At 35.6% G+C, this 15,459-nt stretch overlaps 1 protein-coding gene across 5 annotated transcripts in view; it reads left to right on the top strand.

Moving 5' to 3' along the window:
- The window catches only part of LOC123867643 (poly(rC)-binding protein 3), a 217,222-nt gene that overhangs the window by 178,800 nt on the left and 22,963 nt on the right, over nt 1-15,459 (top strand). For 3 of the 5 annotated variants that reach the window (XM_045909799.1, XM_045909797.1, XM_045909795.1), the window contains 3 exons: nt 9,134-9,189; nt 12,307-12,518; nt 15,189-15,245. In XM_045909799.1, the coding sequence (XP_045765755.1) occupies nt 12,438-12,518; nt 15,189-15,245 (138 nt within the window). In that variant the 5' untranslated portion in view covers nt 9,134-9,189; nt 12,307-12,437. Of the gene's footprint in view, nt 1-9,133; nt 9,190-11,735; nt 11,926-12,048; nt 12,125-12,306; nt 12,519-15,188; nt 15,246-15,459 lie in introns of those variants that run through there. The other 2 variants (XM_045909796.1, XM_045909798.1) reach the window with 2 other exon arrangements.

Below are 15,459 nucleotides of genomic sequence, written 5' to 3'. Positions count from 1 at the left end.
GGTATACGCGCAAATACAGGTACACTTTCCCTTTCCCTCACGCTCATAGATCGATGGGACGGCAATCCAACACAACCGGAGAAACCGGCCTGACCTAGAATTCATACCCGAGACATCTTGATCCTTAGCTAAGTAAGCTAGCCGCCAGACTAAATGTGCAGTTGAGTTCAAGTTAATTTGAGCCATGTAGACCGTACCTAATAATCGGATCCGTGAAAACATTTTCATCACGTCGTGCATAGGTACTTGATCATTAATTTTTTTTCCAATGTTATCGGCCTCCAATCGGAATAAGTTTGCTGGCATTATTCCCAAATCGGTGAATAAAATTGCTTTCAAAGCGCCGGTAAATTCAATATATAGACAATAAATGCTAATTCAATCCCAAGTTTTGGAAGGAAATCTAAAAACTCACGCCGCAAGTGAAAAGCCTTGAGAAAATATGCATGAAAACTACGCTCCAACTCTTTTTATCGCAACTTGGGAACTAAAAGTTGTCTTAATGCACTCAGTAAGCCACGTAAATGTATACTACACGACTTTTGTTATTTCTCTTTAAAGGTATTCGTTTGACGTAAGAAGTTGCTTTTAGTTGTTGTAATTTTCTTGCGGATTCCTAATGAAAGCTTTACCGGCTACCTATTTTTTACTGTACTCTTTGATGTTACCTATTCACAATATTGTACTTCATACTAATATTATAAAGACGAAAGTTTGTGTGTATAAACGTGTGTGCGTTTGTTACTCTTTCACGCAAAAGCTACTCAGCAGATTAGGCTGTGGAATGGAGATAGATTATACTCTGGATTAACACATAGGCTACTTTTTGTCCTAGAAAATCAAAGAGAGATGCAGTCACGGGCATCAGTTAGTGATAAAATATATACTTGACTTCTCTTAATGAGTAGGTATGCCTACATACTTCAGATTTGTATACACATTTCTACCTGTAATCAGACGAAACTTGAAGTTGAGACATGGCCTGACAAAGGCTAAAGTAACAAGTGTAAATTAAAAATTTATATCAGTCAAGGTTACAGGAACTTACAAAAGAGCTGATAACTTTAAAAAGGCTGAACCGATTTTCTTGAATTATAGCTAAGAACACTCTCGATCAAGCCACCTTTCAAACAAAAAAAAAAACAAATAAAAATCGGTTCATTAGTTTAGGAGCTACGATGCCACAGATAGACACAGATACACATGTCTAACTTATAACACCTCTCTTTTTGGGTTGGGGTTTAATTAAATGACAATTTCTTAAAGAATTCGCTCCACTTTGAAATGAATAGTATATGTATATTGTATAGTATTTAATTCATCAAGTTTCTTAAAGAAATTTGATCTTTATAATTGATCCTAACGATCTATGCAATAAAAGTACACTGTTGTAATTTTTAAAGATTTTAGTCGGTTCGATTCCCGGGTGTGGCAAACGAATTTTCGAAAATCTTTGAATGCAGTTTTCTTTCTATTCAAAAATAAACGAATGTTTTCTTTGAGTAAAATTTTCTAAGAGTACTTTACCTTCAGGTGGCATTACGAAATTCTACTCTGTATATTGTTTGACGTTTTCCTACGTGATGTTGCGATAATAATACATGATACTAGTCAACTATTTTATTTATCTGTTCAGTATGCAAATCAGGTAACATAAGCTACTATTCACCACAACCCAGTTACACCCCACGGGACCGCTAAATAAATACACTCAACAGAGCGATCGGTTTCAATAGCCCAATAACCGCCGTTGTATTCGGGACCACGTTTACCTACGGTTTAGGTAATCCGAATAAAAGGTAGTTACATATTTGCCAACCGACAGCTCACGTAGGTGAGGAAGGTGGTTAATGCATCGAGTAGCTCTTCTCATTCGCTTCTTTAAACAGTTGCAATCCTCGTTTGTCTGGGTAGGCACACGCAAATAATTTCTAAACTTAAGTGGAGTTTCAGTAAAATTTTCTAGATGATTGAATAATTAATTAACAAATTTTATAAATGGAGTAGCATGTTTTAAATAAAGTTTTTAGGGTTCCGTATCTCAAAAAGAAAACGGAACCCTTATAGGATCACTCCGTTGTCTATCTGTCTTTCTGTCTGTTCGTCTGTCCGTCTCTCCGTTCTTCGCGTCTGTCGAGAAAACCTATAGGGTACTTCCCGTTGACCTAGAATCATTAAATTTAGCAGATAGGTAGAACTTAAAGCCCAAGTAAAGAAAATAATCCGAAAACCGTGAATTTGTGGATACATTACAAAAAAAATTAAAATGTGTTCATGAACAAATAATTAATATTTTCAATGTTCAAAGTAATATAACTATACCAAGTGCGGTATCATAATATGAAAGAACCTTAGCCTGTACATTCTAAAACAGATTTTTATTTATTTGTATGCATAATATTTTTTGATTTATCGTGCAAAATGTCGAAAAAATACCTGAGTACAGAACCCTCGGTGCGCGAGTCTGACTCGCACTTGGCCGGTTTTCTTCTTTCTCCGTTCTGTTTTTTAGGCTAACGTACAATTTAATGTGATACATCGTTATTATTAAGGTGAAAGCAAATTCATTCACTGCCATTATAATATTATGTAGGTATATACATCCTATTTCCTTCTTATTAAATAATGACAATACAAATTACAGGCGTTATATTAAATATTATCAATGTAAAAATCTGTTGTAAAATAGTTTGAATGGGTTTTAAACTCAGAATGCCATAACAACAAAAGAAAAATAAGTTATCTACCTCGTTAACAGTTGAAAATTGATTTCTCGTATTTCCGACTGATTGCTCCCAAGCCTGCTTTGTTCCCTCAGGTCTCGGAGCCATTAGTAATCCTCAGGAGTCTATGATTTATGTTAAGTACGAGATTAAACTTTCCTAATGACTTTAAACCGTTAACTGTATAAAGCTAAGCGCACATCATAACGGACCGTAGTGATTACATACTCGTTAAAATCATAAAAATAAATAATAAATACTATTGGGCTGTATACTGAATACTAATGCTTCCTCCAATCCAAAAAAAGTGTGTGCAGAGGCAGTAATAATGGACGTATCGCCATAGAACTATACACCAAAAAACCGGCCAAGTGCGAGTCAGACTCGTGCACCGAGGGTTCTGTTTTAGAATCAATCTGTTTTAGAATGTACAGGTATATAGCCTTTTCATTATGATACCACACTTGGTATAGTTATCTTACTTTGAAAATTGAAAATACTCGTTATTTGTTCATGAACACGTTTTAATATTATTATTTTTCTGTGATGTAAGCGCAAACTCAGGGTTTTCGGATTTTTTCCTTTACTTGTCCTATAAGACCTACCTACCTACCAAATTTCGTCACTCTAGGTCAACGGGAAGTACCCTATAGGTTTTTTTGACAGACACGACAGACGGACCGGCACAAAAAAAGACAGAATTTATAGAACTTATCTACAAAATTTCATTAAGTTTGATTGGTTGATATTTTAATGAGAGCCAAACTACGCTTGTATTTGAAGCGCACTATGAATAAACTCCTCTTAAAGTTTTTAGAACGTAAACCCCAATTTTCCAATTCGAAATATTTTTTCGGGAGCATAATAAAATATTAATGGCGGTTACGTTTGAGTTACGAGCAGGAACGGCCGCGAACACATTGAGCCTACAATTCTTGTGGTCCATACGGTATAGCGTGCCCGAATATTGCTGCTATTAATCAGAATCTTGGGAGAAACGGCGCAAACAAGAATTTTACATGAAAATAAAACTGTAGCAACTAAGCACTTTATCTACTTAATTACTAGCTACTTAGCTTAGGTTTTTGACGACCGACGACCGGCGCAAAGGAGTAGGTTCCCTGTGGTCTAATACACGGGAGGTCCTTAATCCGGAGGTCCGAATCTTATCTCCAGCAGTATCAACTTAGGAATTAGGAAAGAAATAAACTGTTCTTCCGTCTGTTTTCCGTCGAATATTTTGACTTAGGACCGGTATTTAATTGTAGACAGATGTTCGTGTACTCGTAGCAATCTGCTACGACGAGGCTACGACGATGCCATTTCATAAAGTTTCAATTTTTCTGCGCTGTAGGTATAAACTATATTATTATTATAATATCGCAAATGTTTATATAATACAACCATAAGCAAATGCACTTCATGCATACCATGAATTCATAAGGAGTCTGTTCCCTGTACGTCGCTCGGTTCTTTTAATTTAGCATAAAGATTAGTTTTTTCGTATATTAAAATAAGTAAGGTACATGCAAGACTATTAAGGACACCACCGGCTAAATTATATTAATTTTTAAACTATTCTTCTCTTATGATTTATAAAAACGGTTGATAAAAATCCTAACTTTAGCTTGACTAGATACTATCACCTAATAGCTCAGACAAGTTAGCACAAAAAATAGAGGTAAGGTTACAATAATTCGCAGAGAGCTAAAAATTGGTACGATTGTTGGGAAAAACACCACCATAAATGAATTGTGAAAAGTCCCCATCGATCTTATATTTGCGAAAATGTTATTCAAGGTCAAAGATCAAAATTTTCGGCTTTTTGGAATTTTCTCGTAAACTGTAAGTTGTATCCAAAAAAACAGACAATAATTGTAGATGATAAAAATTATCTACAATTTTTTTTCTAAGAATAAAATACCTGAGATATCGCGATTCTAAAGTTATGTATATCAGATTTTGTTCGTAATTGAAACGCATAAATCAAAATTTTTGGTAGATAAAAACATCTTCACATAATTAGTATCATCATCATAACATATTATTAGGTTTCCGTACTTCAAAAGGAAAAACGGAACCCTTATAGGATCACTTTGCTGTCTGTCTGTCTGTCCGTCCGTCCGTCTGTCCGTCGTGTCTGTCAAGAAACCCTATAGGGTACTTTCCGTTGACTTACAATCATGAAATTTGGCAGATAGGTAGGTCTTACCCTAGGAAAAAATACCCGAGTACGGAGCCCTCAGCGCGCGAGTCTGACTCGCACTTGGCCGGTTTTTCGTCATATAACAACGAATACAGATTATTATAGATGTACTAAAAAGATCAATAAAGAGTGTGTATGGTGTAGGTATCTACATCTAAAACTGCAGAATAAACAGAAACATATTGTAGATGCTGGAGGTTTCCTTGGTTTGTGTTTGCGATACAATCGTGAGCTCGATGAATAATATACCCACTTAAACATCCTAGAGCGATCCGAGCGGTTGATTGGTTTCCGCATTCAAATTGGCCTCATACAGAGAATTCTACGGACGATGTGTAGAATCTGCAGCAACCATGGAATATCAATGATATATTTATTGAGAAACCACGCAACACTGCCTTTTCTTTTCATATTTTACGTAATAAATCACACTAATATTATAAAGGCGAAAGTTTGTATGTGTGTGTGTGTGTATGTATTTTACTCCTTCACGCAAAAATTACTGGATGGATTGGGCTGAAATTTAGAATGAATTATACTCTGGATTAGCACATAGGCTACTTTTTATCCCGGAAAATCTAAGAGTTCCCACGGGATTTTTAAAAAACCTACATCCACGCGAACGAAGTCGCGGGCATCAGCTAGTATTTACTAACTTTAATATTGGGTCCCTGAAAATAATAATCTGATGTTTTTAAAAAGCTCGTGAAATTGGGGGCATGGTGGAATAGTAGTTATTTCAACAAAATCGATCAATAGAACTACTGGGAATCAAGGTACTAATTAGGCTACCCTCAAAGGTATCTAATGAATTTTAAGTATTGAATCTTATAAAAAAGGACCCCGGATAGGTTCGACTAGTCGGGCTTACATCGACTAAATACTTGAGTAGAGCCTACCATTCTATACTTAAAATGGAAATCACTCACGATATTTTAAACATTAAAAAAGTATCTAATAAAGACTAGCTTGTTCCTGCGATTGCGAGTTGATTTGATTTTTCAAAATCCTTCTTTGTTGTACCCTTAAGGTACCTACTAAAGGACTATTTCCTGCAAATTTCAAATATCTAGGTCCACCAGTTTAGGCGGCAAATAGGTACTTACTGTTTTATATAATGTACCTACCTGTATAGAAAGCTTGAATAAAATCCATTCAGAGGCGCTGCCAAATTGACACTTTATAGGAAATAAGTACTATTCAATGATATACTCATTTCAGTCATAGTAATTATTTATTGCTGAAATGACCCGTATAGACACAAGGTATAGTTAATATATGTCGATACGGGTATCGTTAGCTTCGGAAATAAAATATAGGTAGTTTCAGAAACTGTAGCGACCAATTTCTGCAAAAAAAATCCATCGCTGCTTACTAGGATTCCATCAGCGCCTAGTCGTTCAGGCGATAGGAGCCACTGCGTGCCTAGTCTAAACGTTTCCTTGAAGAGGCATTTGCGCTTCCGGCAAAAGCCTATAAATAATATAACCGCTTTAGACTTACCTAAATATCCTTGAGCAATTCCAGCGCTCGATTGTTTCCGCTAAGATATTGACTGTATTATACCTACAGTACATACCTCTACAAGCTTTTTGATTAGGCCAAATATTATTAGCTATATACATTAATCTACCCATTCATTACACTACTACTAAGTCAAATAGCAAACCTTCCAAAATCAAAGCGGCCCCCGAGCAAACCGCAATAAATAATATAATAGTGTTGCAGATATACCTATAGCATGGATCAGTAAAGAAAAACCTAAGATTCACTAAGTCTTTATGGTAAAATGTAGAATGGTCTGTTATAATCGTAAATTTCTTATTTTACCATAATTTAGAGGTAAAACCTAGGATTTACCGATCACTGACAACTTCGCATTTTTACTAGAACTTCTAGAATTTACCATCCAATTAAGCGTAAAGCTTGTGCCAGGAGTGGGTACGACAATAGTGCAACGGGTGGGTTTTGAACCGCCAACATTTCGGAGTTCAGTCCGCTCCTCAATCGTTGAGCATCGAGGCTAAACTGTTGAGTTTGGAATAGCTATGTCAGTTAATACGATCGAGAATGCGATATCTCTATATGCGTCGCATTCACCTGCTCTCACGAATTCCTTTGGCAAAACAATATAGTTCTACATAGCTATCAGTATAAGTATGTGTGTGTGACAAAACTATGCAGTTAAATGTACATACAAGAATAGATTTAATATTATAGTTATTTTCTTATTCTTAATATATGTAATATATTATTTATACATAGAGCAAAGGATTATGTAGGTTTTACATTTTACAGTCACAAATAAGTTAGGTACTTAGTGAAAAGGGTCTATTACGGTATTACTTTACAATCTTAGAAAAGTTACTCAATGAAAAAAGGTTTATTATGGTAGGTATTCTAAGGGATTTGCATGAAACACGGCACGGAGATTTATAAAAAAAAAGCCGATTACTTAAATTGAGAAGTGAATCCCGTCCTATAGGATTATTAAGTTTAATTAGTTGAAGAAGTTCCGAATAACGCCTATTGTTTTATTAATTCCTTCGTTAAAGATAGCCATCTCCTTTTTACTCGCTGCTCGGATAAAAATTCAATTAGACTTAAAAATGAATCTCTTGAACGGCTTACTGAAAGAACTGAATAGAGATATCGATGTTTTTCACAATCTCACTCATAAAGGAACAAGACACCATTTTACATCAGTATGCGTATTTTAATACCTATGTATAAATACCAACCTTATTTTATTTTTAGTGTAACAATAGTATTTTTCAAGTTGACGAAAGTAGGTTAATTTTTTTTTAATAAAGAATATTAGCCATGCTAATCATGACTAATATTCCCCTTTCCCCTCCAATTAAGCGTAAAGCTTGTGCCAGGAGTGGGTACGACCCCAGAATAGGTGGCTCTTTCAAAATCAATGGGTACGACAATAGTGTAACGGGTGGGGTTTGAACCGCCAAACTTACGGAATTCAGTCCGCCCCTCAACCGTTGAGCTATCGAGGCTCTAATTAATTCGGTCACTTCATCATCATCATCATTATCAACCGATAGCCGTCTACTGCTGGATATTATACAGGTCTCTTGTAACTCCACACACCACGGTCTTGCGCCGCCTGAATCCAGCGGCTCCCTGCGACTCGTTTGATGTCGTTTGTCTTCCTACTCTGCACTTTCCGGTGCGAGGTCGCCATTCTAGCACCTTGGGACCCCAACGTCTAACGGTTTTTTGAATTATGTGACCTGCTCATTGCCATTTCAGCTTTGCCACCCGTTGAGCTATGTCGGTTAATCTGATCTTCTCTTCTCCTACAGATCGCCTCATTTCCGATTTGATCAGGTAGAAAAACTCCAAAGTCCAAGCATAGCTCTCGCCATCGCTTGCATCGCTTCTATGAGGTTCATAGTTAGCGACCATGTCTCGGATCTATCACTTCAATAATACCTATTTTTCTGGACTATTTAAATAATATAGACCAGGTGTTTCTAATGTCGATGTTTATAAGATGCATGTACTTGTTTCTCGTACCTGTAATATGTAAATAGTGATGCCAGGTGACGCGGACGCCATGTAATAGTAGGTAATAAATGAACGTACCTTGTGTCTATAGTGGTATAGGTGTGATGCCATTGTCACAGTTCACTACAGTTAGGTAATTTCCAACAAAACGTCGAAGCTTCGACGGCACTGGCAGGCGTCAAATGGTAGTACATTTGACGTAGGTAGCCCTAATGTAGTCCTATTTTTAACCCCCGACCCAAAAAGAGGGGTGTTATAAGTTTGACGTGTGTATCTGTGTATCGGTGTATCTGTGTATCTGTCTGTGGCATCGTAGCTCCTAAACTAATGAACCGATTTTAATTTAGTTTTTTTTGTTTGAAAGGTGGCTTGATCGAGAGTGTCCTTAGCTATAATTCAAGAAAATCGGTTCAGCCGTTTGAAAGTTATCAGCTTTTTTCTAGTTACTGTAACCTTCACTTGTCGGGGGTGTTATAAATTTTTAATTTACACTTGTTCTCTATGATTTCATATCACCAAGCACATCGTGAACTGTGACAGTAGCCTAATATTTGACATGTCGTCGATTCAGGATAAGCGAGAGTTCCCTCTATCACTCTAGTTCACTACTCTACTATTATTGTTCAGAATGAATGTTCAAATTTTTACTATAATTTCATAAGGTTTTAAATTGTTTCAGATACCTACCTACTAAATCACCAATGAATCCAGCGCTTGCGGAGTAATAGATACCATGTAAGTATTCAGATCTTATTATCTAGCTTGTTAAGTATTGGCAGTAGTTTAGGGGATAGTCCTAGTTGCAAGCGTATGTAGGTGCAGATACTAAATCTTTATCTCGCGTCTAAAGTTCTTGTTTGCCTGTTTATTCACAAGTAATTAATTTTAACCTTCTTAGTATCTACTTAGATTTCAATGCGGTTTTCACCATCATTCAGATCTTATCACAAGGAAGCCCACGGACTTCGTCTGTGATGGCGTTTGATGGCGCGCGTGCTGTGCTTGTTTGGAGTGGTTTTTTTTGTTAAGAGTGGCTGGTTTTTGTGTTAGTTGATGTTTTTTGGTGGTGGAATTGACTGGGAAGCGCTCTGAAGGGGCGCCGCGCGTGTGTCGGCGGGCGCCGCCGGCGCAGACGGAGTCCATACTTGTATAGATTCAAAAACTTGAAAATAATTACAAACTTGACATTGGCTAATCAGAGTAAAGCCAGATTTAAAGAAAAAAAAAAAGGAAGCCCACATGTGTAAAGCCGGGGCGAGCCGGTATATTAAATTAAAACTCGTACCTAATAAAAAATCAAAATGTGCTCTATAGACTTCAGCATTAGTCTTAGCTATTATGATTTAGGATTTTAAAATTATGAATTAATTCAGCCTACCTACGTAATACAAGCATCCGTCAGAAGAGCAGGTATCATTTAATTAATTTTAAAGAAGAATATCCTCCCAAAACCAACGCGAAAAAAACAGATCCAACGCGTAGAGTTTTAATCTAAAAAAACTAATGGCAAAATAAATAATTTTACTAGAGCACGATTGCTATCACAACATTGAATTATCCAGTTCCACGATCTACACACTGAAAACTGAAAATATTCAATAGTCGCTCAGAATCTCGGAAGGAGACTAACTAAAAACCTGCAAAACACCCGTACTTTGCCGTGTTCACTCTTATTGGCCTCCTAGCAAGCGATCATATTATTATGATATCGAATGAGCCAAATATCGACTTTTTTAAACTACTTTCATTAGATAAATTAATAATGAAGTTTAACGTGTATATGTGGGTATCTGACTGTGGCATCGTAGCTCCCAAACTAATGAACCGATTTTAATTTAGTTTTTTTTTTTGTTTGAAAGGTGGCTTGATCGAGAGTGTTCTTAGCTATAATCCAAGAAAATCGGTTCAGCCGTTTGAAAGTTATCAGCTCTTTTCTAGTCACTGTAACCTTCACTAATTGTCGGGGGCGTTATAAATTTTTAATTTACACTTGTTGACAATTCAAATCAATTTTTAAAAATAACCTTATAGGTATAGTACGAAATAACCTACACACCTTTTTAAACAAAGCATTCGCGTGGAAAACTGGTAGCACTCAAAACAACAATTCATTAATATAAACCCTCGCGACAGGTCGTATTAGAGGTGCTCGTGAAATATACGAATATCCTCGTGAATAATTTGTCGTCCTCGTTGACCGCCGTCATGCGAGTATAGGTAGGTACCTACGTTAGGCCGCAGACACACCTGTAAGTTTTACTCACGTAAGTAGCTTACGTGATTTACTTAGGACTTTACTAATGTAAACACTCTTATAGTACATTACCTTAGTAAATTTATCAATTAAATACGTAAGCTTCTTACGCGAGTAAAACTTACAGGTGTAATCGTGGCTTTACGTGTAGGCACCACGTTAGTACAAGGGCTGAAATCAAATATCTACCAACTCGGTACCCATTTGGTACCTTTACAGAAGGTTTATTTTTTCGTGAAAATACAGGCTTTTTTGGAATACCCACTCAGCGCGGGGGGTACAACTGTCAGACTCGCGCACCGAGGTATCCGTACTCGGGTATTTTTCCAACATTTTACACGATAAATCAAAAACTATTATGTTTAAAAATAAATAAAAATATGTTTTAGAATGTACAAATAAAGCCCTTTCATATAAGTGGGGCTTTATTAGCCCCACTTGGTATAGTTATCTTACTTTAAAAATTAAAACACATTTTTTTTCTGTGATTTAACCAATAATCCACGGTTTTCAGATTAATTCCTTTACTTGTGCTAGAAGACCCTACCTACCTGCCAAACATGATTCTAGGTCAACGAGAAGTACAACAAAGTGATCCTATAAGGGTTCCGTTTCCTTTTGAGGTACGGAACCACATTCAAGGGGGCAGCATGGCAGTATGACACTTTGCAAGATGGCGGCGTTAGTTCCAATTTTGGCCACGCGCCTAGAGAGCCTTGTCGGACTGTAGTTACCTACTTTTTTTTTCTCTCTCGTCTGGCTTTACACAGATTAGCCAATGTCAAGTTTGTAGTGATTTACAAGTTAGTGAAACTATATAAGTATGGACTTCGTCTGTGTCGTCGTTTCCCAGTCAGTTCCACCACCAAAAAACACCAGTAAAACACGAAAACCAGCCACTTTAAAAAAAAAATACTCCAAAAAGGCACAGCACACGCGCTAGCAAACGCCAACACAGACGAAGTCCACCTACCTACTCTGAAGAGCATTTATCAGGATGACAAATGTCAAAAGTTTTGGCATTTGATTTAGTAGTTGTCTGTGGTTGTCTATAACAGCTTCACGAAGACGCGTCATCTGCGTCGAATTTTATTAGTTTTTTAATTATAAGTGATTAAGAAAATTGTGATAAGTGTGATTTTATACAAATCTTCGTGATAATATTAGTGTTAAGATTTGTTATGTTATCGCGGTTATTCTTCGGAACAAATAACGAGGTAAGAGAACTGCGGCGACATTGTCTGGAAGATTTGTTTAGAAATTGCGGGATCGATAACCCGGTCGGCTAGCCATGAGGCGCGACGCTGAGGTTATGTTGCGAGTCGCGAACCAGTATCCGAGTTCAAGTAACGGTCCCGCGGAGCATTGCGAGCCGACTCGTGTTACAGCCGCAAAATCCGGTCGCACCTAGGACAAGTTAGTTTATAATAGCGTTTAGATCCTCATTAGCCGCCCTCATTCCGTCGCGCTTGTCACAGACTTCATTGTAAATAATTAAGTATCTAGCTTCGCTTTGAAACAAGTACTTCCCATGCCCCCGCACCTTTAGCGCTCGAAACCTTTGGACGTTCCTTATGAGATGTGCGCCTGTTTTCCAGCTTACCCTGCCTGCAGTGAGTGCCAAGAGCCCCCGAGTCCCAGCCATTAGATTGAGTGGAGTGTCCCCTGCCCACACGTAGCCCCATAAGCAGTCAAAATTCCGCGAGACTCGACGGACTCCTCCTCCAGCATGGAACTGGAGAAAACCCCCGCTCTCCATGAAGAGGACTCCAAAGTCACCCTCACAATCAGACTGATTATGCAGGGGAAGGTAAGACTTTACACTTGATCCATACAAGTATTGGTTTCAGTATTCTGAGATGTTCTCGTTGTGAAAGTGTGCACTTTACCTTCTTCTAATACCCTTGTCCTTGTTAGTTATTAAGTCATAGATCATTGCATTTTTATAACTTGCACCCACTCAATTTTGGTGTCACTACTACTAAAAGAAATTTTTGTGTAATAATTTTAATCACACAGGCTTTCTGAATCAAATTTGTTTTTGATCCTTACTAAACATTTTTAAAGATGATAGTATATTTTCCAAAAAAGTCTTTTTTTTATTTTGCAAACATTAAATGTTGATCATACTGGGTAAAGAGTTTATTTTCATAACTTGGATTTGATTAGCTTTTACCAATTATTATGGGATTACTTAAAGCAGTTATTGAGCTTTCATTGGTTAAAGTATTAATAGTGAGATAAGTAATACAATTCATTTTATAACAAGTTGTGTGACTCTAAAGTATGTTAATCTAACATGACATTGATATTTAAATCTTGTTAGGAAATTAGCACTTCTATGGATGCTTAGTGCAATATCCTGTTTGTGTGTTGCCTTGCCCACCTAACTAGTACTTTTTACCTTTAAATAATCCATTAGACCCATTTTCACAATTAATTTTATTTGAATTTACTGAGTATTTCAACATCATATTGATGAAATGTCAATTTCTATCTATAAAGGACAAATTTACAGGTTATAAAATAAGTAGTTATTTTAATCATGTATCATGCTTAATATATTATCTACTTTTTGGGAAGCTAAAACAGTGTAAAATGTACATAATTATGGTTGGCACATTGGCTGTTAAGTGACAGGCAGTCAAATAGCTGCCTCAATCGGAAATGTCTATGAGTTTATATATTAAAGTACAATTTAGTATGATAAATTGAGGTGGCTTATTGACCTACCAGTTATTTAACTGCCTGTGTGTAGCCTAATTATATTATCAAAGTAATAATTGATAAAATAATAATTATTATTTGGGATTTATTAAGTTACTACCTCTACAAATACATTTTTATGGATAGGAATTGAATTTTCTTCATAGAAAAAAATATTAAAAGGACCTAGAAAAATTTGGATATGTTTACTGTTTATATTAAGTTCTTACTGTAACTCTGTCTTCTGTAATAGTAAAATAATAATAATAGTAGAATATGAAATATTTACAATATCAAAAATAGCAGTTTATGCAAAGAGTAACTTACTAATTTTCCAAATCGGAAACCTTACTTTTAAATATTACAATTTTTTTAAATTTGCTTAAAAACTCCAAATAATGACAAAAAAAATATAATAAATGACCTTTACCTATTTAAATTGTGACAGTAAATTATTTCTTTAATAATATTTTTTATTTAAATAAAATACTAGTACTTAATCTTTAAATGCATCTACCACTGATTCAGAATGGCTTTCCTACCGAGTAGACAAGCAAGAAACTCAGCTGTTGCTCTTTTCAAAGATTTGATATACAATATTATGCTGTGTATAAAACTAATTGCAGTTTGCAATAGTTTCTAAACTAACACACCTAGATGTCTATCACAGCTGTGAAAACTGTGAAATGTATTGATGTTAAGATACTATGCAACATGTCTAGTACCAAGTTTTAATTGGCCGTAATCCAATATAATGCATATCTGGCAATACGCCAGCTATTGGCATTCTCCATGTTCATCAAACATTAATTTGTTTCTTTTCTAATTGAAATAATACTGCAGATGTTTGATTTTGTTTTTGTTTCTTGTGGTCTTAAACTTCCATGATTCTTTTGTTTCTTGTAGCTATGTTAATTTGAATCAGACTTATGAATAACTGGCTACTAGCTTTAGCCTGCGAATTTGTCATGGTACATATTATTAATTTATAGCCAAGGTGAAGTAGCTTTTGAATAGTGAAAGAAATATTAAAATCGTTTCAGTAGTTTCAGAGTTTATCAATTAATTTTAGTTTACCGTTTATGATTAAAAACATCTTGATAACTTTTTTTATACTAAAATTTCTCATAGTAAAAGTTGAATAAAAGTTATTCAACTATTTTTGCTGTATTATATTTGTTTCATGTACTCAAATATTGTTGCTTATCTGCAGTAATTACAAATGAAATAGAGAAATCCAAAATGAAAGAGTTTTCTATAAATAAAATATAGATATGACAAGTGAGTGAGGAGATATGCAAATATTTATCAATAATATTATTAAATAAAATACTTAGTGTAGTAGTACAGAGTTCTTTGAACTTACGTAGGATTGTATAGTCAGTCTCGTTTCTATTTGTGTGTTATAAGATGTATTACTTGAGTGGAGAGTGACGCATGAGCATTGTTCACATACTGCAGAAGTCAACCACAGATGCTGCCAGGAAACAGGCCCGGCATTATATTGCCCGCACTCTAAAACTGTCATTGTGCATCCAGATACTATTATTGTAGTAAAGAATTGCAATGCTCCGTCTATTAATGGACACCAGACAGGAAATCTTTTGTGCGATATAAATCTTCATGCGCCTGCATTAATTATGCGTGCGTTTGTTGCACAATACTTGCCAATGCTTGCCACTTCACTACACAGAAGTTATTTCAGTTGATCCAAAGAAAAATTGTATCTTGTTACTCACAATTAAGTAAAAGTTATTTTTTCTTCTTTTTGCAGGAAGTTGGCAGTATTATTGGCAAAAAAGGAGAAATCGTCAAAAGATTTAGAGAAGAGGTGAGTAAAACAAATAATAACTGAATTTTTTGAATTAAAGATATACTTTCAGCTCAAGTTTAGTATTTTGGAATCTTTTGTGTTTCAACCTTAATATTTACTTATAATTTTTCCAAATTTTACTCTTAATGGCGCAAAAAACAAAGTTATCGGTTATGTGTATCATTATATACAACAAATATTATATATGATATGATGGTGTTTTATTTTGTTG

This window comes from Maniola jurtina, chromosome 8, assembly GCF_905333055.1.
Source record: "Maniola jurtina chromosome 8, ilManJurt1.1, whole genome shotgun sequence".
In the NCBI taxonomy this organism is placed as follows: Eukaryota; Metazoa; Arthropoda; class Insecta; order Lepidoptera; family Nymphalidae; genus Maniola; species Maniola jurtina.
The sequence above is the reverse complement of the archived record's forward strand: the minus strand, read 5'-3'. Positions and strand labels throughout refer to the sequence as shown.